Source organism: Ptychodera flava, chromosome 12, assembly GCF_041260155.1.
Source record: "Ptychodera flava strain L36383 chromosome 12, AS_Pfla_20210202, whole genome shotgun sequence".
NCBI classification, from domain to species: Eukaryota; Metazoa; Hemichordata; class Enteropneusta; family Ptychoderidae; genus Ptychodera; species Ptychodera flava.
Genome location: NC_091939.1, coordinates 17,130,487 through 17,154,520, shown reverse-complemented (window position 1 = coordinate 17,154,520; position 24,034 = coordinate 17,130,487). Strand labels below are relative to the sequence as shown.

General features: G+C 38.2%; 1 protein-coding gene across 1 annotated transcript in view; it reads left to right on the top strand.

Annotated features, from left to right (window-relative positions):
* LOC139145212 (atrial natriuretic peptide receptor 1-like) overlaps window positions 1-24,034 on the top strand; it is a 38,620-nt gene extending 14,586 nt beyond the window's left edge. The window contains exons 3-22 of the mRNA XM_070716213.1: window positions 6,099-6,263; window positions 6,714-7,024; window positions 7,425-7,560; window positions 8,561-8,676; window positions 10,751-10,847; window positions 11,196-11,280; window positions 11,839-11,986; window positions 12,343-12,432; window positions 13,111-13,188; window positions 13,856-13,960; window positions 14,799-14,870; window positions 15,468-15,627; window positions 16,150-16,299; window positions 16,553-16,730; window positions 17,577-17,717; window positions 18,392-18,515; window positions 20,678-21,020; window positions 21,550-21,644; window positions 22,216-22,298; window positions 22,766-24,034. Coding sequence (XP_070572314.1) covers window positions 6,099-6,263; window positions 6,714-7,024; window positions 7,425-7,560; window positions 8,561-8,676; window positions 10,751-10,847; window positions 11,196-11,280; window positions 11,839-11,986; window positions 12,343-12,432; window positions 13,111-13,188; window positions 13,856-13,960; window positions 14,799-14,870; window positions 15,468-15,627; window positions 16,150-16,299; window positions 16,553-16,730; window positions 17,577-17,717; window positions 18,392-18,515; window positions 20,678-21,020; window positions 21,550-21,644; window positions 22,216-22,298; window positions 22,766-23,114 — 3,026 coding nt within the window. The 3' untranslated portion in view covers window positions 23,115-24,034. The remainder of the gene's footprint in view (window positions 1-6,098; window positions 6,264-6,713; window positions 7,025-7,424; window positions 7,561-8,560; window positions 8,677-10,750; window positions 10,848-11,195; window positions 11,281-11,838; window positions 11,987-12,342; window positions 12,433-13,110; window positions 13,189-13,855; window positions 13,961-14,798; window positions 14,871-15,467; window positions 15,628-16,149; window positions 16,300-16,552; window positions 16,731-17,576; window positions 17,718-18,391; window positions 18,516-20,677; window positions 21,021-21,549; window positions 21,645-22,215; window positions 22,299-22,765) is intronic.

Sequence of the window (24,034 nt, the reverse complement as noted above, 5' to 3'; positions counted from 1 at the left end):
AATTAACATTTCTCTCCCATTTACATGGCGCATATCACCCATTCACCTGGAGATATTGTAAAAAGTAGCGTGGTGACACCCTTTCATTAAAAGTGTAAACTAAATGGTATTATGTCAGGATTTTATTCGCCAAGTTTGGTCAAAATGACACCATTCAAAGCGACAGGAAGAAAGTTAGAAAATTATGTAGTGATATAATTTCGATATCGTCATTTTGTAATCGATACTTATGTTAAAATTTCTTTACAAACATCATGAAAACTATACATTCGATAGATATTGATCTTAATTCTTGGTTTTTATTAAAATGAACTCATTTGCTAAGCGTTTATAATTACTTCTTTAGTTTAAGTGAATTATATCATTTTATTTATTTCTAACGACGCCATTTTAACGTCCGTTTCCATGGAAACGAGCGTGGTGACCCCCATTTTTTATTTCATTTTTGCACTTGCACAACTTCCAAGAATATTTGTGCAAAGTTTCAAGAAAATGACACCACAACCTAATTTTGACGTAATTCGTAGTACTTCAACTTAATGGGTTCATCACCTTATACAAAGTCTTTATTCTCTGTATATTCGGCACACTTATTATAACATATTTGTGCTCATCTTTATCTAATGCGCTGGATAGAAATGATATCGGTACGACCGAAGGCACTCCAAGGCCTATTAGCAAAGGAAAAAGAAAATAAGTCGTAGGCACGTTGTATTCATGGGCTAAACATAGTATTACATAGTATTGGGAATTTTCCCATAGAAAATGTCCAAACAGACTCCCATAGTGATGAGTGCGTGCCGACATGACATCACTGGATCAGAATTATTTGTAGGAAAATAGATTGAAATATAACAGCTGTATACACCTGTTATGTCTCACGTAGTCCGGAAATATTCACGCATGTACATTTTGCGATTCTCGACCGAGTGCACGTTAAGATGAGCATAGTTTAGGCTTCAGGAACTACATACCTGAGTTAACGGACGTCGACTGTCAAAGCTACCGGCTGACGAGGGCCAGCGGCAATTGTCCCATTTATTCAGAAGTATGGGTGACACTGGCTTGTCAGAAGCGGACAAATTATGACCACAGTAATGACAAATGAGAGGGCACGGCACTCATAAATTCTATGAATGCAAATATTGAGATTTAAATTGACTCGGATCTTCAGGGATAATATGTCAAGTATCTAAATTACTCTAGCCTAACAAAGGGCGATTCAGTCTTGATACAGTTTTAACAGTCACGACGTGCATGTCAACCAAGGCTGCTCTGGTATAACCCATATACATCGCTAAATTTCATCCGTTTGTGTTTCTTAAGAGGTTCTTGAATTTCAAAGAAGGCTTTCTTTCCTGGAATCAACTTGGCCTTTGTGTGTGAATGGCTTTGCGCTTTGCATCAATGAACCTCAATGGTACGGTCATTTCGCGGCTGTTATATCTGACAGCAATCGAACAATTTCAGAAATACCTTGAAAAGTCACAATTTTCCATCGTAAAACCGACATCACGTTGTCACTAGCACGTAGGTATACTGAAATAGACGTCACCCCTAGAGATGTTTTTTCTCTTTATAAACCCCGGTTTTTTGGTCTACTACCAGTCTCAAGTGGATATACATCTTATATATCCGTTGGTTGTGTTGGATTTCTGCTCGGAATTCCCTTCGACTGTCACTAACAGTGTATTCCAAACACGCACCGTACAGTACTGACTAGCAAAATTCTGGTTTGTTTTTACATGCTTGGGGGAATTCACCGAGTGGTTGATAAACGGAACAAATTTACTGGAAAGATAAAACATTTCAGATAGGACCTACTGATCCGGGATTAAATTATGTAGCTAATGCCCAGGATAAGCGTGAGGTCTCCAGGAAGATTTGTACATTTATCTGTTTGTTTTTTGTTTTGATTTTTATAAAATGATTTTTGTTGATAACAGTGAAGATTGATTTATATCACTGATCATTCTATTCTGTACTGCTGATATCCCGAGAAACCTAAATTTATGAACGTTTACGATCGCAAATGGGTATCTGTGTTTCAAGCAAGGCTTGTTGGTTTTGCCTGAAATCATCCGCAATGACAGATTTCTGAAGATTTTATTGATCGGTTTAAAAATAGTCGAGAGAGCCATTCTGAAATAGTTCGACGATTTCACCACTATGGTTTCGCCCAAACCCATTGTTATCTATTGTGATTGTGGACCTGTTCATATGGATTAGGGTGAACAGGATAAGGGATGCACTATTACATCTTAAAGGTATACTGTCACCTGTTCCAATTTTGCCACAGTTACCATGGAAAGAGAAAATCTAACCAATCATAGATTTTAAGCGGGTAGCCGCTTTTTAAAAACAGCGCCCTCGCATTGGCATTTTGAATACAAGGAACGCCCCTTAGACCATATATGGGCATATTTAAATTACAGATGACTGTATACCTTTAAGAGGTAGCGATCAGAATGCTCATACACAATCTTGTTCGCTTTTGACACATTTTTTTCTCCGCATCATGCACTTAAGAGTGCTGCTCTACCAGACTTTAAAATTGAAAGAATCGTTCCTTAGGCTTTCCCCCTTTTGATTGTCCCTCCCCAAGGTCAAATTGGCAACTCATTTAGAAGTATTATTTTACAAAGGTGGGATGCCCCACTTTGTGATGAAAAAGGTGCATCCTCAACTTTGGGTGAAGTTTATATTATTTTGCTGTGTCTTTAAAAACAGTTTCTTCTTCTTTTACAAAATTATGCCGAAATTTAATGGTTTCTAAATATCATTATAAAGTGTGACGGTGTATCGCCCCACTTTGTCAAGATGTTGACAAATGAGATCTTGTCCGGGCCAGAATTAATTTATCAACAATAATATACACAGTTGGCCAATACTCTGTAATTCAATATAATTTAGGAAGAAGAATGGGACATGTACCTGTTTCCTTAGACGAAAACTACTGTACGAAAATGTCAGAAGTCAGAACTGTTGTCCCTGTAACCGAGATTAAACAAAAGAAAACTTTAAGATTAATGCTAGAGATATTAAACGAGCAATTTCTGTCAGTGGATTCAAATACAATGAAAAGGAAAGACTTGTTAGATATAGATACACCGCGCAATTGGTGAACCACATCAAAAATATGCTTCTTTCAAATAGAAAGATATGTCTTTTCTGTTTGCCGTATTCTCAGTGTTCGTGATTCTTTTTTGAATAAAGACACTCACAGCGACGCAGTCAAGATGATTTTGACTCGTCACATGAATTCAAACGTGACATCTGTGATTCTGAAGATACAATCAGCGATACCGCACACAGTTTTAAATCTCTTTGATTGTAATGCTTTGGAATGCCGACTGATTACACACTGAAAGATTTTGTTAATAAGATTTTCGTTTGTTTCAAAGCTACTTGTTTGATCGAACCTGCCATCGACCTTGCGTTCGGTAGAGTTTATCAATGAGAGAAGAAGGGTGACTCGCCTACCAGTGACGTGTATTATGGCACGGGCTCTGTCCTCTGGTTCAAACGTAATATTACACAAATCCGTGCAAGAGATTGAACAAAGCTCGGTTTGTGTTTTAGGTCATATTTTGCATATATATGGGAATATTACTTTATTACTACACACGTTCACTGGTTTAAAACGTCTCATATACCAAGTATTAATAGTTATCCATGTTGCCTTGATGAAATGAAAGTCTCGAATTATTGACGTAAACGACACGGTCTTATAGGCCTAATAGATAGCGTACATTGTCCTCCGGTCAGATGTCAATTTTCATCAAATACTATTGGTGAAACAGGTCAGGAATTTACCATCCAGATCAGTTGCATATTAAAGAGGCAATATCTATAACTTGTGATAAAATTTTCAGTATTTAGTATTCAAGTATTAGCCTTGCATATACATTGCGCTACGGACATAGCACTAAACTTTAGTTGTAGAGAACAAATTTATATAAACATGCGGTGTTGACGAGTTGAACACTGGGTATATCGTTATGATTTTGGAAGTAGAACAAGAAAATATAATTTACTGAAAAAATTGCATTATAAATAATCACAGCTAAAGGCAGCTTAATCGAACAATCGTCAGGTGATTCTCCTCCTCTCCCCCCCCCCCTCTCTCTCTCTCTCTCTCTCTCTCTCTCTCTCCCTCTCTCTCTCTCTCTCTCTCTCTCTCTCTCTCTCTCTCACAGGTACCCGACTCTCCTCACGTTCTGTCTTTGATAAGATGACCCCTGCCCTAGCATCATGTCCAGTCATGTTTAAGGAAACAGATTCCCTCGCATAATTGTCATGTAATCTCCAATCTTACAAACGATAGAACGGTGTTTAATATGCATTTCAAGGCATATTGTGTTTTGTCGTGATTGTTGGACTACGTGATAGCGTTCTAAATGAAATATCTTGATTAGCAGTGCAGCTCGTCTATTTGATACGATAGCATATCTCAGATTAAAAACGCCAGTAAACAATTTTTTGTCCACGTCACGTATTTCTTTTTCACTGTTGCGGACAAACAAATTTAGCTTCGGTAAGAAAGAGCATTAAGAGAACAACGAAAGACGTCTGATTTCTTATGATGGGTCTGTCACAACCGCTTTTCATATGTCACGACATCTGCGACTGCTGTCTGTCCTCGTGCATAATTCCCTGTCTGTCTCGTCGTTTGTTTGTCCGAATGTCTCTCCCAAATCTTTCGTTTTGAAGATCCTGATGCGATAATGCCAATCTAAGATCAGTCCTGCAAATCGCTTGCGGTTACAACAGCTGTACCGGTTTTCTGACAATTGTTAATACTTGTACATCCGAGAGTAATTAATTTCAATTAAGGCAGTACCTGCCATGAAGGTGAAAGACAAACTTCAGCTCAAACGTAAAACTGTAAATCGTTACCTTTCGAAATCAAGTATTAAAGTTAGGGGTCACGTGGAAAAAATTGATACTAGAGAAACAAATTATCCGATATTTACCAACACCTGAAATTCAAAATGGCCGCCATTTCTGCGTTATGTAAATGTATGAGGGAAAATAACATTTTTGTTTTCACAAAATTAAGTTGTTGAAAACCTTAATTATTCGATGAACTTTTAAAATGAGGACGCACACGTGGTAGACCAGAAAGGTACTGTGAAATCTGAGATTCCGAATGTCTGTCCCCGAGGCGCATTCTACCGTAAAAGTTCGTCACTGTGTAGCTAATCAGAGAGACAGTGGTTCTATACAATAGATTTGTTTTTTACTGCCTATCTGAACACATCTTCAGCTTAATACTCCGCCGACGACCCACTGTGATCCATTGGCCGTACGGTATGATATCCTCAGTCTTTCCGTATAAATGAACGTCTGGACGAGAAAATATCTCCATGTCCTTCAGAAGTTGAATGACAGAAGTTCGTTCGTTCCACACGTCATAACGCAGCTCGCATTTTCCCCAAGCCTAATGAACACAGCAAGTGTATGAAAGAAGGCATAGAACTTCTGTTGAAATCTCGAATAAAGGGACAGTAGCTGTAATTTTTTTCAATTACAAATTATGCATGTAATACACACTGATCCAATGACTCTGATCCATTAAAACAAATGATTAGATTTCTCAAACTTCAAAACGAAAGACGCCTTTTTATGAAACAGCAAACTTACAACTTCCGGTGTAACCATTAGAGAGAGAGAGAGAGAGAGAGAGAGAGAGAGAGAGAGAGAGAGAGAGAGAGAGAGAGAGAGAGAGAGAGAGAGAGAGAGAGAGAGAGAAGAGAAGAGAGAGAGAGAGAGAGAGAGAGAGAGAGAGAGAGAGAGACAGAGAGAGGACGGAATGGAGAGAGGGGAGGAAGGGAGAGAGGAAGGGAGAGAGTACCAGAGGCAGAGAGCAGAGAAGGGGAGTCCTCGATTTCGTATACGACTATGGTATAGCCTTCTCACAAGCTACGACTCTGTATCTTTGTTTGCAATGTGTAAATGTTGCTGTTTTTGTAAATATCTTGAGGATTTTACAAAAAATCATTTTAAGCTACTCTTACATCATTAGCGATATTTCATAACTATACCTTTATCCTATAAATCATCACCTTGACAACATCTTTCGATGTTTCTTTCAGGTGCAATTGCCGTATCGCAGAACGAGTGTGTCTATGGCCTGGACGAGTTGAGCGAAGTCCTGTCTCTCAACAACATAACGCTGAGTCGCACCGTTCTGCTGTCTCGATCACCATCGCAATACGAGATCAATGATGCTTTGAGAGTTATGCAAAATTATGCAAGGAGTAAGTAACCCCAGCCAGTTATACACCGAATTTTAGCCTCTTGCAGTAATGACGGGGTATCAAAAATCGCGGTCAAGACTGTGTAGGGACTGTCCGATTGGTAAAACGATGAATAGAAACTATTTCAGAGTCTGTTGAGTCGATCATGGCCATGGCATAAAGTGAACTTTATTGTTGGTATTATGTTTTTGAAAATGTGGTGAACCCCCCCCCCCTTTCCTAACAGTGAAAAAGCGATGCCCCCCCCCCCCCCTTTGCGGATTCCAAAATTATGATGACCCCCCCCCTGGATTTTGCCGGGCCCCCCCCCCTCCGGCCGTAAAAACTGAACGGTCCCTAAAGCCTATCTTTGTCTATAAACAAGAGATATTCCAGAGGTGTAAGTTTACGCTGACCAGTAAAGTTCAGACACTTTTTCACCTACGATTCCTTTGCTCCGTTCTTCCGCAGTCATCTTGTTTTGCACACCTGAAAACGAGGACTTGACACGTGACCTTTTGATCCAAGCCTACAAGTTGGACATGACACAGGGAGAGTTCGTCTTCATTGGAGGCGATCTCATCATAAACCTGACCCACGCAGAGAAGCCTTGGATCAGAAACGACGGTCGAGATGACGTGGCAGAGCTCGCCTATGAAGCGTACTTCTCGTTCACGTACATGGCGAGAACTGTCAACGAAACGTACTTCGATTTCGTGCGCGACGTGAGGCTGAAAACCTCGCAAAGCCCCTTCAACTATAACATGACAGAGGACCAAAAGGTGAGATACGAGACATTTAAGCTGTGGTGAAGTTCTTTAGTACGGTGGCTGCATCTTTCACGCGGGTAGCTAGATAGCTAGATCAAGTGTAAGGGAATTAGCGATCAGCAGAATGATGAGGTTTAATCACAACAAAATAGACAAATTTCACTGGTCTGCTAATTGTCGAAGAACAGTTTATAGAAAATGAAATTAGAAAAAAAATCAGTCTTGCACTAGGAAATCACACCTACCCGAGACTAAGACGCTACTTTTCTCAGGTGTATTGTTTACAATATGATGCAATTCTACTGATTATTTTTAATTTTCACCCGAGCCAGTTATGGAAGAGACACCGAAAAAAGATGACATTATATTCTAATATCCCTTAGTTTTAACATCATAATTTCTATCTTCATAGGTCGATTACTATGCAGGCTTTTTACACGACGCCGTCATTCTCTACGCGCTCGCTCTGCACGAAGTACTAGAAGACGGTGGCCATCCCCGAAACGGCACAGAAATCTTCGAAGCCATGGCCTTCCGACAATTCCGAGGCAAGTCTCATCTCATATCACAATGTATGTGTAGACCCACTTTAACCACTATTTGTGATTGGATCGTAGAAAAGAAGCAATGAAGTTCTTGCACACCTTAAGTCCAAAGTATATCGCATTTCCCCGAAATTTCTTTTTTGACGTTATCCATGGTTCATAGTTAAGAGAATTTTATGATTCATGCTTGATTTTAAAATTGGCATTTGGGGAAAATCTATCTGTAATTCATGCTTCGCCCAGTCTAAACCGTAAATAAAGTCGTCTGAAATAAATCTGAGAAATGCGAAGGAGAAAGTCAGCTCAATTCCTTACTTTAATTCCTGTGATTAGATAGAGAAACTGATAGATCACTTGATCTTTGGAAGAGGATTGTAAAATATTTCTAAAGCAATAGTTGTTACATTTCGCGGCCTTGTTGCTCCGCAAAAATATTTACATGGTTAGACATTGAAAAAGTGTTGCATTCTCGTAAAAAATACGCTTTCTCCGCTTACTTAGAAAATAAAAAGCATCAAATAACGGAAGGCGAGAAGCTCACATCACCCTCACCTCAACTTCCAATGGTTTAATCCTTGGTACTGACAAATGTTGATTTTCGAGATTCCATTTGTTCACAGTCACCGTTAGCAACATGTATGAGGAATTCTTTTCACTTTAATCAAAAACGAATTCCTTATAAAAATAGTCTCCGGTGCATGAATTCTAACCACTTTTAGCATAGAGTACAAAGTTTTATGCATATTTGTTCATGCCATGTACGCCAGTGTAGTTTAATCGATCCAAGACGAATACTATTGATGCTGAATGCTGTTTCGTCGATATTATGATGAATGCTCCTCGAAATGGCGTCCGACAATCCAAGATCCCAAAACTACAGATGGTGCTTTTCACAGAGATGAAAAATAAGTTACCGAAGTAGCTCATCTAGTTTCTCATGTATAATTCTATTAATTCTGTGTTTGTTTGTTTGGTTTTCTTCTTCTTTTCTTGTCTAATTCAGGAATCACGGGACGTGTGGCCACGGATGTCGTGTCGGACCGTGAGCCTGATTTCTGTATATTTCATCTTCAGGAGGACAAATATCAAGTGGTTTCTTTCGCTTTTAATGTGGAACAGGTACGAATCCAGCCGTCTATAACGTCACGTGTAAAACACGTGACTGCAGTAACTTATATTATTGTTATGTACTGAGGCATGCATATCAACTAAACCTGATTTTTGTCGTCTTCAAGCATGGCACGAACGATTGAAAATGTGGGAGATAAGAGTGGAAATAACAAGTACTGCGGTGTCGAGACATCCTAGTTTGATGCGCATGACAAGTGAATTTAGCCGGACTCTATAACATGTTTTAGAACATAGAACTAACACATGTCGCATGGTCACATAGTGAACAAGTCTATTTATTCAAATCTGGATAATGTAAAAACGAATCACTAAAACTTCCACTACCTGCAACAAAGGAACGAATTCTCTCCATTTTGACTAGTACTGCTTGCTTTATTCGGGCGAAAGGTCATTTCTGTCTCCATACTGACAGAAGCATCTGACGCATAGTAGGTAATGAATTACTAAAAGGTCTTCAAAAGCTGTCTCTCCACAACCCGACAAAGACATGCGATGACGTAATACCAATTGCAATATATGCAGCTACAAAAAATTATAGCTTATCGAAGTACTCCCACATGTGCAGGATCACGGCAGAGTGCAGACGACCTATGCCTCAGCGCCTTTCAGTCAGCTTAAAATATAAGGGGTGGACCATTTGATATTCTGGGATGGGGCTTGACTCTAGAGCATTATTTTCTGTCTCTCTGCTTCAGCTTGAAGTATTTTTTTCGACTATGTTAATTCTGGCATATTTTTTTCTCTTCCCCTTTCAGAGGGATCTTTCCCCCCCCCCGAGATCTTCCAAGCCCCCTCCCCACGATGTCTGATGGCCCACCCCTAAAATAAAGTACTTCCAACATGCAACAAAATAGTGTCAATAGCATCAAGGGGTGACAACCTTTCACCCGTTGTGAGCACAACCTTATACAGACCAAGCATATTTTTAGAAACTTGTACGCAATTAATTAATGTAGAACGAAGCACGGTAGTCCTCTAAATGGGAGATAAGTTAGACATCAATTGAAAGACTGGGAGATAACCCTTGCATGAAATAACGCTGACATTACCTCATTAATGACCAGATGACAATCTCCTATGGCATTTTATTAGATAGGCGATGATAGCAGCGCTGAAAGAATACGATGATTTGGCTTCCCCGAGGCATCTTTCAGAATAAACTTGCTCTATATTGCGAATCTTTGATGGGGCCAGTTTAGCACCGATAGCATTTTACGGATGTGAAACATGAAAGCTTAGGCCTGAGGTAGAACGCGCCTCGGGAACAAAAATTTGGACTCTCAAACTTTTACAATTCTTTTCTGATATACCACTTGTGGGGGTTCATTTTAAAGCTCGTGTGTAAGAAGACTTTTATCCGGCTTAGTTTTTCGAAATTCGAAAATTTCATTTTTCTCAATAAAGTTAACACAGGGATGGCGGCCATTTTGAATTTCAAATATCGATTAATCTTGAGTAATTTCTTTCTCTAGTTCCAAATTTTGCACGGTGACCCCTGATTTTTATTCTTGATTTTGAAAGACAATGATTGAAATATTCTTTGAGGAAAGTTTGAGCAAAAGTTTAAGTCTTTCACTTTCGAAGCTCACACTACCTTTACACCCTTTGAGTGCTGTATTTTTCCCACCAAAATTTCAGTGTAACATTTTACCAATTTTTAAGAATTTTTCTGTAATTTTTCTGATAATTTTGGACCAAATGAACACAACATTGCATTTGCCACAGATTTTATCAAAATTTTCCAAAAAAAAAAACGACAAAAATTGACTTAGGTATGTTTTATATGGGTGACAAAGATTGACTTTGGCGCTCAAAGGGTTAACCTTTTGAGCGCCAAAGTCAAAGGCAACACGTCTACCTCTGCATATGCTTTATTTTCATGTGATGGTTGGAAAAATCCTGAGGCCTGACTTTCAGGTAACCTTAGCTATCAGAGCAAACCTATAGGTGCTCAGGTCTGAAAGGGTTTTAAGCTTAATTCGGGAAGTTCAAAATAATTGCGAATTAATCTCTGTTCTAACTGTTTAATGTTAATGTATTGATGGACTATTTCAATTCTCAGCTGTACAAGGAACACCCAGACAAAGTGATAATATGGCCAGGTGGAAGCATAACACCGCCCCCAGCGATTCCAGAGTGCGGTTTTCGAGGCTGTCCCTGTAAGTACTCACCAGACGGTTACAAAATCATGACGATGTCGGAAATCGTCAGCAACACGTGTCGATGTTCTCATATCACCGATAGTCGACTTTATTTACGTAATGCTTTATGACTGAATTAAAACGGAAACCCATTTTCATCCATCGATTTCAATCGAATTTAATATTTCAGAACATATAATTAAACTTTACGGCGATGCAGAAAATAGCTTGGTCGTAGAGTGCATAGTACACGTCAGGGCAACTCATAGACGGATAACTAATGGAAGTCGAAATCAAGTAGTATATTAAACCCTTGTGAAAAATTTTATAAAACTAATAAAGTAACAAGTTTCTCCTATCTTGCAGTTGATATTCAGTCGTTCACATTGCAAGTTCTACTGCCCCTTTTTGGTGCCGTCATCCTGGCAACTATTCTATATATCATTTACACGTAAGTACAAGTATATTGCTCGTACACCAGTAAAAGCTACCGGGTCAATATGTGATCCCCTAATAAGTGGCAATTAATTGTGTAATGGTAACTCTTTGTGCAATATATGCAATTTAAAGGTTGATCTCCAGTAATCCGTACATACCAAATATAGTACCATACACAAATAATCAGGCAGATACACAGTTTACCATGTTTATGCATGCATACATACATACATACATACATACATACATACATACATACATACATACATACATACATACAGACATACGTACGTACGTACATACATACATACATACATACATACATACATACATACATACATACATACATACATACATACATACATACATACATACATACAGACAGACAGACAGACAGACAGACAGACAGACAGACAGACATGCATATCTATACACACACGTATGATACATACTAACATATACATAAAGAATTTGGCCGTATGACTGTATTCAGTTTGTTTTGTGTATTCCTAATGTTATAAATTTTACTCCTCTAGTCGGTTCATACTTACGTGCACTCGTATCATTTCAGGAAACGTAAGCGGGACAAAGAAATATTACGTATGTTATGGATCGTCGAATATGAAGACATACAGATTGGATTTCCAGCTGCCATGTCGAACGCGGGGTCAAAGTTCGCCAAACTCACAGGGCTGAGTTCCAGACGAAAAATCGGCAAAGTAAGAAACATATTCATACCATAGATATAACGACATTTCCAGTTCAGTCTACTTTCCAAACATATAACGGCTAATTTCTATATGCTGTATTGAATTCTTGATATTAAAATCTCGGGAGAAAGTGTTAGTTTGTTGGCACATTATCTTGCAACTTTTTGATCTCTGCTCCTCAAACTGACAGAAATCGAACAATAATCTGTTGACCTGAAGGCTTTAAAGCGATCCGCGTACTGACCAGGAACAGCTTTCTTCTTGGGCGAAGCCGTTGTAATTTTTTGTGTTATTTTAAAGAACTCTGAATGAAGTTTAATGCATGACCATTGATCAGGATATTTTTCATCGTTGTAAAATTGCAGGAAAGTCGCTCGACAGTCGGTGGTATTTCATCGCTGACAAGTTTATCGGCAAATCAGAACCAACTTTTTGCACCTATTGGAATATACAAGGTATGTTTTAGCAGCATGTGTACAAAATCCCACGGAACTTAGACCGGCTAGAAAAAAAAACAGATAATCGATCTCTTAGAATATATCACGACCAAAACTGAAGTGACACATTCGAAGAGATAGATCATCTGGCGTAGTTTTCCCAGCTAATAGGTTTTTTTATTTAATTCCATGTTGTAAAGTCAATGCAATATTACATTGTAAACGTTTGGTATTCGAAATTGCACTTCGTTTTCCAGAAAGCAAAATTAACAGTAAGACGAAATCCAGTGGTTCCAGCTGTATTCAACTAAATTAGTTATTGCCGAAAATAATGCACTCTGTCCTCAAGCCTTTTGACAAATCAAAAAATATATTCTAAAACACTCATGCATATAGTTAATCCCCTTATTTAGGTGTTGATCAGAGACAAATTTCGATAATAGAAATGTTTTTGGTGTCATATGAACATTTGATATTTACGCGTTATCATCTCTGTCTGTCTGTCTGTCTGTCTGTCTGTCTGTCTCTGTCTCTCTTTGTGTGTCTCTCTCTGTCTCTCTCTCTCTCTCTCTCTCTCTCTCTCCTCTCTCTCTCTCTCTCTCCTCTCTCTCTCTCTGTCTGTCTGTCTGTCTGTCTGTCTGTCTGTCTCTGTCTCTCTTTGTGTGTCTCTCTCTGTCTCTCTCTCTCTCTTTCCAGGGCTCAATAGTTGCTCTCAAGACTATAAATCCAAAATATTTTAAGTTAACCAAAGATTTGCTAAAAGATCTGAAAACAGTAAGTTTCAATAAGACATAATTCCCCGATTATACAGTATTACAGCGATTTGTCTTTCATTCATTCATTCATTCACTCGTTCATTCATTCCTCCAGAGCAATACCGCTGGTCCAAGATTTATTAGCTAAAGTATTTTTAACAAATGTTTCTTGTGAAATTACGAAATTATTCAAGTTTTGCTATCGCAAGTTTTGGTTTCATCACGATATATTAGAGTCTGCGCAGTAGGTCGAAAGCGAAAGTTTTGCTTGAATTCACCTGAATGAAAGTGACTCTCATTGTTTACTCCGAAGAAATTCCACCGGAAGACAAAATGCAGGAAGGGAATACTTTGAACGAGTCCAGTCATGGACCAGAAATGTATCAATAACGTCACGACAGATCAAGTGATGTTTGCTATCGATGAATATTAAAAGACTGGTAGCATACGGTTCAAATAACGTTGAACCGAGAAGAGCTTGGACACCTGTCTTGAATTTTTAACATGGGGGAATATGCTGATTGTCCATTACAAAATTAATAGATATTGAGCGAAAGTTATGTGTACCAGAACAAACGGCCAAATCATTAATTGCGAAGGGTCAACGTATTGTCTTAACCACTTCGGAATGATTACTTTTCCGATGAAAACACTTCTTCCTCTTTTTCTACAAATTCGATGAACAGCTTCGTGAACTTCAACATGACAATATCAACATATTTGTGGGTGCCGTCCCAGAGGGAGATCACGCATGTATACTGATGCATTATTGTGCCAGAGGAAGTCTAATGGTGAGTTATTGGGACTTCCGAGCTTCAAATTATATATATATATATATATATATATATATATATATATATATATATATATATATATATATATATATTATATATATATATATACATATATATATATATACACATATACATATATATATTTATATATATATATATGTGTGTGTGTGGTGTGTGTGTGTGTGTGTCTGTGCGTGTGTGTATGTGTGTGTTAAGAAAGTATATATATATGTCCTAGTGAGAAATTACAGTGCTCGATACCAAAGCAAGATGTTTAATATAAACAATAACAAATTTCTTCAAACACACAATAATAATATCAACTACTGAGTTCCATGCATCCTACAATCTTCAGGTCTGTTTTGAAGATTGCAAGATTCATAAAACATAAGAAACAGATATTATCACTTTGTACTTTAAGTAATTTGTGAGAGAGAGAGAGAGAGAGAGAGAGAGAGAGAGAGAGAGAGAGAGAGAGAGAGAGAGAGAGAGAGAGAGAGAGAGAGAGAGAGAGAGAGAGAGATTAATGTTTACGTATGACGTGTGTCTGCCTATAGGGGAGTACAATCCTTCGTTGCAGTATACTCTGAGGTAACAACAAGTACTCAGACCAGAATTTTTTACGAGTTTCAGGCACTAAATCGATCTGTGGACGGATGTAACCATTTCGGAATTTGACATATAATCCATCCATTGATCGCTCGAGGTTACGCATAGTTAGTAAATTAGAAGATCAGTTGAGAAGAGCAGGTCAGGGTTTACTGGTATATTAGGATTTTTTTGTCAAAAATTTATGTAAGAATCACTAACATCATTTGTTTCCCTCCAATCACAGGATATTATCCAGAATGATGACATCACTATCGATGAGATGTTCAAGATATCATTTTGTACAGACGTAGCCAAGGTAAATGGACTTTCAGGAATCCGATACTGGTATTCAATTGACATAATTGGGAGTTAATGCATTTGATTAGAGCAAAACAACTCATATTTTATGTTGACGTTATTTTCCTATGTCCAAGTTTTAATTGGGATGATCTGTGACACTTCCTAGTTATTCAAAAAATGTAGATTATTGTCTTCAAGACTAGCAAAACACATATTATTCATCTCGCCTCAAATTAGTATTTCTGCAATATATTCATCGTGTAACAAATACGAGAAAACTTAAAATGGAGGGAAAATAAAGTTGCGAGGAAAACAAAATATTGCTCTCATTTTCATTGTTAAAACCATTTACCTCGCCCATTACGCAGGATTTCAGTTTAATTCCAGACAATGAATGAGACGAATTCGAAGTCACAAAGTCATTTGAGTATTAGAAAAAAGAGGCTCACATCTCTTGTTGGCTCTGCGCTGATTTGAGCTCAGTGTAGCCTGGCTCAGCCAGCTGGTTAGGTATAACCAACAAAGTTCGCATGTGTCTTCGAAAAATATTTTCTGCTCTTCAGATTATTTTGAGAGCTGTGAATAATGTGAGCTTTCTCATTTTTGTTCAAAGGGCATGGAATTTATACATAAGAGTAGTATCCGTTCCCATGGCAACCTTAAATCAAGTAACTGCGTAGTAGACAGTCGATGGGTGGTAAAGATTACGGATTTAGGTATACTCAAGACGGACTTCGATTCTGAAGATGTTGCCGAATATCAGTATTACAGAGGTTAGAAGTGCAAATGAATGTTTAACTGAGGGCGCTGTTAAAATCACCGGCAAATGTTTTCATAATATTAAGATGACATTTCAGTGGGCTGTGGCGTTGTCACTGGTATTTGATATTTATCAATGATTTGATTATTTTTAACTTGTCCAGATAAACATCAAGGGGAAGGGGAAGGAGATAAGAAGAGCCGAAAACGTTGAAAGAACAACAGAAGGCCCCCTCCTAAAAAGACTTTATCTATCAGCTTGCGTCAAAAGTTGATGTTTTTTTTAATATCCCTATAAAAACATAAGTAACAAGCACTACCCCCGCCAGGGCACATAAGCTGGCTCTGAGAAACTTTTCCGCAAGAATCAAGTGTTTCAATTCTATCAGATCCTTTTTACCCCTACTGTTCTATCAACAGTACTCCGTCGTGTGGAGTGTCTGGAGAAACCTCCGAGTCCCCTTCCCCGCCTGATGATGTAGCAGTCATACAATTCGCCGCCATTATGTTTTTTTTCTGAATCAATCATTATCTAGGCAAGCTGTGGACGGCACCGGAACTTCTCCGGATGGAGAACCCACCGCCGAAAGGATCGCAGAAGGGAGACGTACACAGTTTTGGAATAATTATCCACGAAATAGCTTACCGCAGCGAGCCGTACTATTTAAATGAAGAGGAACCAAGAGGTAAGATTTTACAATGATTTGTTGGTTTTTTGTTACTTTTTTTTTTTTTTGGGGGGGGGGGGTTAAATCTGCTTCAAAGTAATCTCGTTGCAAAACGATTTAAGCTTAAATAGTTGCACCGTCACGAGAAAGAAAACCACGACTTCATTTCTTCGACTTCAAAGCAGCCACAGCAACGAAGTTTCACTATCGCTGGATTTCCAGAAACGAAAATTAAGCCCCTTTTGTCCCGTTATTTTTCCAACTGTTGCAGATATTGTAGAGCACGTCAAGGAGTGCGAGGATCCGCCATACCGTCCGTACATGCCGATTGATTCGGATATCAAGGTGGAAATCCAACTGCTCATGCTGAAGTGCTGGGCCGAAGACCCGATGGAACGGCCGGACTTCGGCGAAATTCGGAAAACCGTCCAGGCGATCAATAAAGGAAAGTAAGTGTCGATCGTCAACTTCACGTACACCCCGAGCTTCTTAATATTGAGTTGTGAACGTATTGTTATTTGCTGACTAATAAGAGCACGAGGTGAATGTGTACGATTATGAGTTTCACTATATATACCACTTGTACTAACACTGTGTTGACAGCAAACATTTCATTTTGAAAAAAGTCGACATGGGGGGAAATATCTAGCTGCCCCTGTACGGTGCCGCTGTTCGGTGAATGAATTCACTTGAGCGATTTTGTTACTTTACTTGTTAACCACTTCAGAACAAGACAACTTATCCATGTTGTTATGTCATCATCATTATATTCTGTAAGCATATGTCTTATAAATGCTCGACATCTTCCAAATGCACGAGTGTTATCAGGTACTTTGGGACAATAGCTGTGACTTTTGATAATATTATTCATTAGTTTTGTTCAAGAAAAAGATTGATTTTCTTATTTCTTATTTCTAAAGTGTGTTGGAATACCACGTATTTACGATACAAACACAACGTATTGAGTACAAAATGCAATATTATTGTTGATGAATAATATCGAGTCCGGACTAAATGCAATTGTCAGCAATAGCATTTGGCATCGTACAGATAGAGGTAGTGTTAAGAAGTTGAACACGAAGTAATTAGACATACTTTCAGCAGTAGAAAGAGATCTACGTTTAGAAAAGAAAATGATGAACAATTCGTCAAATGCTGAAATAGAACCCCAACTCCCTATTTAAACACCAGAGTACACTCTCTCACTGCCCTGAAAGTGTGCAGCGAAAAAAAGAGAGACCTGCCATTGGTAAGTACGCTGCACTTATCACGGATTTGAATTGTGCTATCTGCAGGAAAGCTCATATCCTGGATAACATGATCGATATGATGGAAGCCTACACCAACAATCTAGAGGCAATTGTCGCAGAGAGGACGGAACAGTTGGTGAACGAGAAGAAAAAGACAGACATGTTGCTCTATCGAATGTTACCTGAGTATGTCTTCTATGCTTTGTTATCTGCTTTGCAATATACTGTGTGGTAGAGATACTGAACATCTCATTTATTCTAACAATTGTCGTCATCTTGAAAAGCCTAGTCTTTGAAAAAACAATAGTGGCTAAAATTTCCATTTCTTGAAGAAACAACATGGTAGAATGTCCCTAAGAGTCTACCACAAATGTGGGAGCTCATTTAGAAGCTCATGGAGTAAATAAACTTTTCACTGGCTTATTTTTATGAATTTCAAACATTTAATTTTTCCACATAGCGTTAACACAGGGATGGCAGCAATTTCGAATTTCAAGCGTTTGGAAATAATAAGTAATTTGTTTCTCTGGTGCCAAATTTTGCACGATGACCCCTGATCTCTATTCTTGATTTCGAAATGGGTTGGTTTAAAGTTTCCTTACGGAAAGTTTTAGCAAAAGTTCAAGTCTGTATTTCGAGGCGCATACTATCTTAATGCTGGGAACAACATTAAGATAGTATGTACACACAGAGGACTTACAGCAGCACGCACAAAGAGAATGATGACTAGTCAGGTATGTCGCGTAATTAAGGCCAAAATTAAGTCTTCACAAGAAGAGATACACATCGTCTATATGAAACCATCGAAAGAGCTACCTGCCCCATTACATTTGATGTGCTGTCTTTTCGGTTTTCCTAAGAACTGTCGCTGAGCAGCTGAAGAGAGGCCAAACTGTTGCTGCCGAAAATTACGACGCCGTCTCCATTTTCTTCTCGGACATCGTAGGGTTCACGACGATTGCTTCTAACAGTTCACCAATGGAGGTACGCTCTCCCGTCTTTTTCTATTTTCAATTGGAAGTACAGTTTATGATATATATATATATATATATATATATATATATATATATATATATATATATATATATATATATATATATATATATATATAAAACAGAGACTATGACACAATATCATAAACAATTTATGTAGTTTTTGATACTGAAATTCGTAAATGTGTTCATGTGCATGTGCATGTGCATGAGAAACTAGGGGGGCTCTGTTTGTTTGTTTACGAAGAACACGGTTTGCACAATCAATAAACTTTATTCAGTACTATAATAGGCCACAGGCTTTTCGAGTACAAAACATACATTTCAAAAACTTTACAGTCACTTGAGGTTTTTAATATCTAAGCTGTTACAGACTCAGTAATATCGATCAAACGCTGTTGTCGTTTTTTGAAAGAATAAAAAAGGTATCCACCAAGATTCTCTAATGTGTGTGACTTATCTGTTTGAAGGAGCAAAATAAATTTCCATGCACATGCTGGGGAGTAGTAAAATTTTGGAATAAATCTGTGTCTGTGTCTGTGTCTTGAGTCGCTTGAGGGCGTTTGAACAGTCAGTCTCGTGGTACAACTGCTCTGTTGTAAATACTGAATTATTTTCAGTATTTTGGGGAACTTTTATCGGTCGATACTTACTACAAGACAGTAAAATACAAGGTAACTTTGTGAATAAGTTTTATGGTAAGCTGAGAAATGCGACATGGAATATCCACTCCAAAAGATATGCGATATCAGTGAATGGCAAGTCCTCTGCCAATATGGCCGTTGGATGCTTCAGTTGCTGCACGCTATGACTGGGGTACAACTTCTACCAGTGAGTCTGTGGGTGGTAGCAGCATTGGTTTCCCTACATTTACTTAATGCTATCTGGGGATATGTGAATCTTACCAAAACCAAAATTATAGTGTTCCATAAAGCTGGTGGCCTAAAGAAAAGTGAGAAATGGTTCTGGAATGGCCAAAAAATTGAAATTGTTTCAAAATACAACTATTTAGGTGTAATGTTTTCCAGTTCTGGTGTTTGGTTTCAAGCACAAAAATTTATCTCAGAACAGGCTAGAAAAGTCTTGTACTCTCTTGAAAGTAATCTTTATAAACTGGATGGATTACAACCAGACATTGCTTTTAGGGTGTTTGATTGTAAAATACTCCCAATTTTACTTTATGGTAGTAAGTGCGACATGGGGAACACATGACTCTTTTGATGTGGAAAAGATTCATCATAGATTTTGTAAGTTTGTTTTAGGTGTGCGTACAAATGTTGCAAATTCTGCAGCAAGAGGTGAGCTAGGGAGACACCCTGTTCGAATGTATATTTATTTAGATATCCTTCGTTTTTGGTTTAAATGTATTCACATTGATTCACCAGAGATTGTCAAAGATTGCTATAGATACCAATATGACAGGGCAGAAAAAGGCTATAATTGCTGGGGATGTTTTCGTGAAAAACTTGTTATGTAAATTTGGATCCTCAGATGTATGGGATAATCAGCATTCAGTTAATCTCAGTCTGTCTTTACTACAGTTTAAACAGAGATGTTTAGATATATCTATTCAGGATTGGCACGCTGAAGTTACTAGTAGTTCTAAACTAAGAACTTACTGTAAATTTAAGAATACTTTGACATGTGAGAAGTATTTAAGTTGTAGTAATGATTCCATCTATAGACTAGCCATGTCTAGATTTAGATTGTCATCACGGTTTGCACAAATATGTACTTGAATGTATTTGTCCTGCAGTAAGCTGATAGTTTGGGCAGAGTATGTTGTTCTTGCTTGTACATTTTATGTGATATTTGTTGCTTTTACCAGCAAACGTATACATCATCATTTTTCAGCTATATTGTTATTCACTCCGTCAATGTATTCGTAAACAAACAAACAAACAAACAAACAAACAAACAAACAAACAAACAAACAAAACACCGAGAAAATATATCGGAAACCGAACTCGTATGGTTTGAATGCTAGCTGGCTGGTGGAATCATGACCTACCGGCATGTTCGCGCACCATCGATCATAGAACTACTACTTCTAATGCAGTTGTGGGACACTTGCAAGCTTGTGTATTTTGCTGATATTTAAAGTCCAGTGTTCTTTTTCAAATCTCTTTCATTTTCTCGTATATCTTTTCTAAGGTTGTCAACTTTCTAAACGACTTGTATGTCTGTTTCGATGGTATCGTGGAAACCCGTGACGTGTACAAGGTAGAGACCATAGGAGATGCCTACATGGTGGCATCCGGCTTGCCGGTGCGCAATGGAGATCGTCACAGCGGAGAGATAGCGTCGCTCGCGCTGGAAATGTTGAGCAGCTCCCTGGATTTCAGGATTCGACACATGACGGAGATGCCTCTACAAATACGAATAGGTCTACATACGGGTCCTTGCGTGGCAGGGGTAGTCGGTGTGGCCATGCCGAGGTATTGTCTCTTTGGTGATACAGTCAACATGGCCTCAAGAATGGAATCGACAGGCAAACGTATGCTTGCTTATTTTTCTTCAAGCATTATTTTTCATATAAAGCTCACGGCAGATTCATCAGCTTTTAAATAAATCTTATCACGAGATGTCACAAATAGCTGTACTGTTGATATATTTTACATCATTTCTGTTTGTAAAACACAGTTTCTCGTTCCACACTAACATAATTTTGAAATGCCTTGTCTTTATTACCCTACGTCTGCACATATATAGTATTTTTAGCTAATAGGGAGAGTAGCTGCAACTGATGATAGCATTTTCATAACTTTTGTTCCAGCAAATGTTCTTATTCATCTGTTTGAAAATAGAAATACGAAGTATAAGAGTTCCAAAATTGTGACAGTGAATTCTAGTCCGGGCTAAAATTTCACTGTCAACAATAACATTGGACTTTACACAAATGCGGTATCTCGTCATGATTTGGGATAACTGCAATTATATTTCTTTACGAAAAACAACAAAATATTAGAAATCACATCAAAAGTTGAAGCTAATAAAGTTTAACCATTGCTGCTATTTTCCAACAGCGCACAGAATTCACATCAGTTCATCATTCAACGATTCTGTAACAGCCTTAGATGGTGGTTTTGATACAAGACTACGGGGAGAAACTCATATAAAGGTACGTAGTTTTAAAAAACGTTCAATCGTACGCGGTGACGTTATGTTCGACTGCTGAGTTCTCTGATTCAGAACCCCAACGATTTTTGTTTATTTCATCGATTTATAGGGTGTCAAAAAATATAGTAAGTATGACGCAACTTTATGAACAGAACGTCTTTTGGACACTTGCGGCCACTTGAAAGTCCAAGCAATACGTTTGTTTTCGAATTTCAAACTAGTTGTTCCGGAGTCAAGGCACGGTAAACAAAGGCAATGGCTTCCCACGCAAATCAAGGCTTGACGTGTGGAAAATTTCCTTTAAGGCACAAAAGAGTATGATAAAATACTACAGGAGACGGAAATATCCAGTCATATATGGGTCTCCACCGACTCCAACCCAAGTTGGAGTTCGCGGGGACCATACTACAGTTACTCACGTCTTTCTCAATAGTATATTACATGTATAATATCTCGAAAAATGATCATCGCTGCTAGAAGATTGCGTTTTTGCAAACTTTTATTGAAAATCTTGTCCTTATTTCATCACTGCATGAAAATCTTAAATAAATAATGCGTCTCCATTCCTCCAGGGCAAGGGATTAAAGACAACATATTGGCTGGTTGGCAAGAGAGGCTTTGATAAGAAATTACCCAAGTGGGAGAGAGAAAGTCGGTAAGGAAGTGATATACATCATTCTTGTACTCAACTCTACGGCTGGATCCCCATCTTAAACATGCCATTGTCGTCGAAATCATCATCATCATCATCATCATCATCATCATCATCATCATTATCATCATCACCACCCCCATCATCATCATCACCACCCCCACCACCATCATCATTTATCATCGCCGTTGTTGTCGCCGTCATCACCGTCATCATCTTACCAGCATTAGACGAGAATAGCTTTGTAGGGTTTTTCTCGAAGGTCTATGTGTAGGCTTATATCTCTGTTCAAGTGCCCTCTACATGACTATAACCACCACCGTACCTGCAGTACCTGAGAACCAGCCATGTCTTATGTCAATTAATGGACCCAGGTGCATAGTCATGATAGTGTACGCAAACAGCAATTCTTCGTTAGTGAGACCCTACAGTATTTTCAAACTTGATACCAATTTTCGTCTTTATAACAGAGATAGTACAGACAGCGCGCTTGGAAGTATACAAGGGGAGAATTTCAACAGGTATTCTGAAACGAAGGGACTAGGAGGCGAAGGCACGCCGAGGACAATCGTCGAATCCACTTCCCAGGAAGCGGATCAGGATGCCAATCTACAGAAAAATGCAAATCAGTCAGGACAAACGGCCAATCAGAATGGTGCAATCGTTTCAACGGCCAACAGCTCTGGAAGTCGGGCATCATCGGCAAAAAAGATAACAAGAAAACTTGCGACGGTGAACAAAGTTTACCCTACCAGTACCACAGACAACAAAGTGAAAAAAACGACAATCAATGGTTCAATGTCAGTATCCGAAGTTTGATATCTCGTGAGTTTTTATTTCAAAGGACATGATCATGGAACGTACATAAAGAGGTTATAACCATATTGGCAATTAGTTTCTTCACATTTACATTTTTCATGAAAAAATAACTGTGAATTTTTCTGAATTTTTTTATCATTCTCAACTTTTATCGATACATATCCAGGGTTTTTGTGTATAAATAGCATGAGCATATTTTAATGAACTTCTGGACGTTTATTTGAAGAATTCACGATGTATTTAACTTAATCATTTCAGAAGATGAGGTAATATTTTTCCCTGGCGGGAAAGAAGTAATGATATCAATATTCCTCAATCTTGTGATAAGTGGATAATCCACTTGCCTTTTGCTTGAAGGAGTCGTTTCGGACATATGTATCTCACTGTCAACAAGTTGAAGTATCTAGGTATTTGTTTTGCGAATTTCAACATTCCAAAATTAATTTTAAAGGGTTGGTGTCAATTAAAACGAAAATTTTCGACTCCAAAAGGTACAAGGATTCATTCATAGTTGTTTGTTAGGTGTGAAATATTCCACTGAAATTTGAATTCAGAAGTGTCGATGCACAGTATACTTGCAATGTACTTTTTGAATTTCCCTTCTTCACGCCAGTATCAATGTATATGTGACAGCGCCCTCAAACGAGAAGAATTTGAGACTCCAGTATACAAAGGAGATGCCAGGACAAGAGACGTTATTTTGTAAGGTGTTGTTCATTTATACGTGGAAGTGTCAAAACGGGTGAACATAAAGCAACTGTTGACGTTACATGTTTACAACTTTCCTTTATATATAAAACCCTTATTAACTTTCATGCCTGTACCTGACCTTTTACAGACAATTCTGTCCATGTACATAACTTTCTGATGTCAACGACATTTTGTACTGTTTCCTTAGTGTTTATAAATAGTGTGTATCT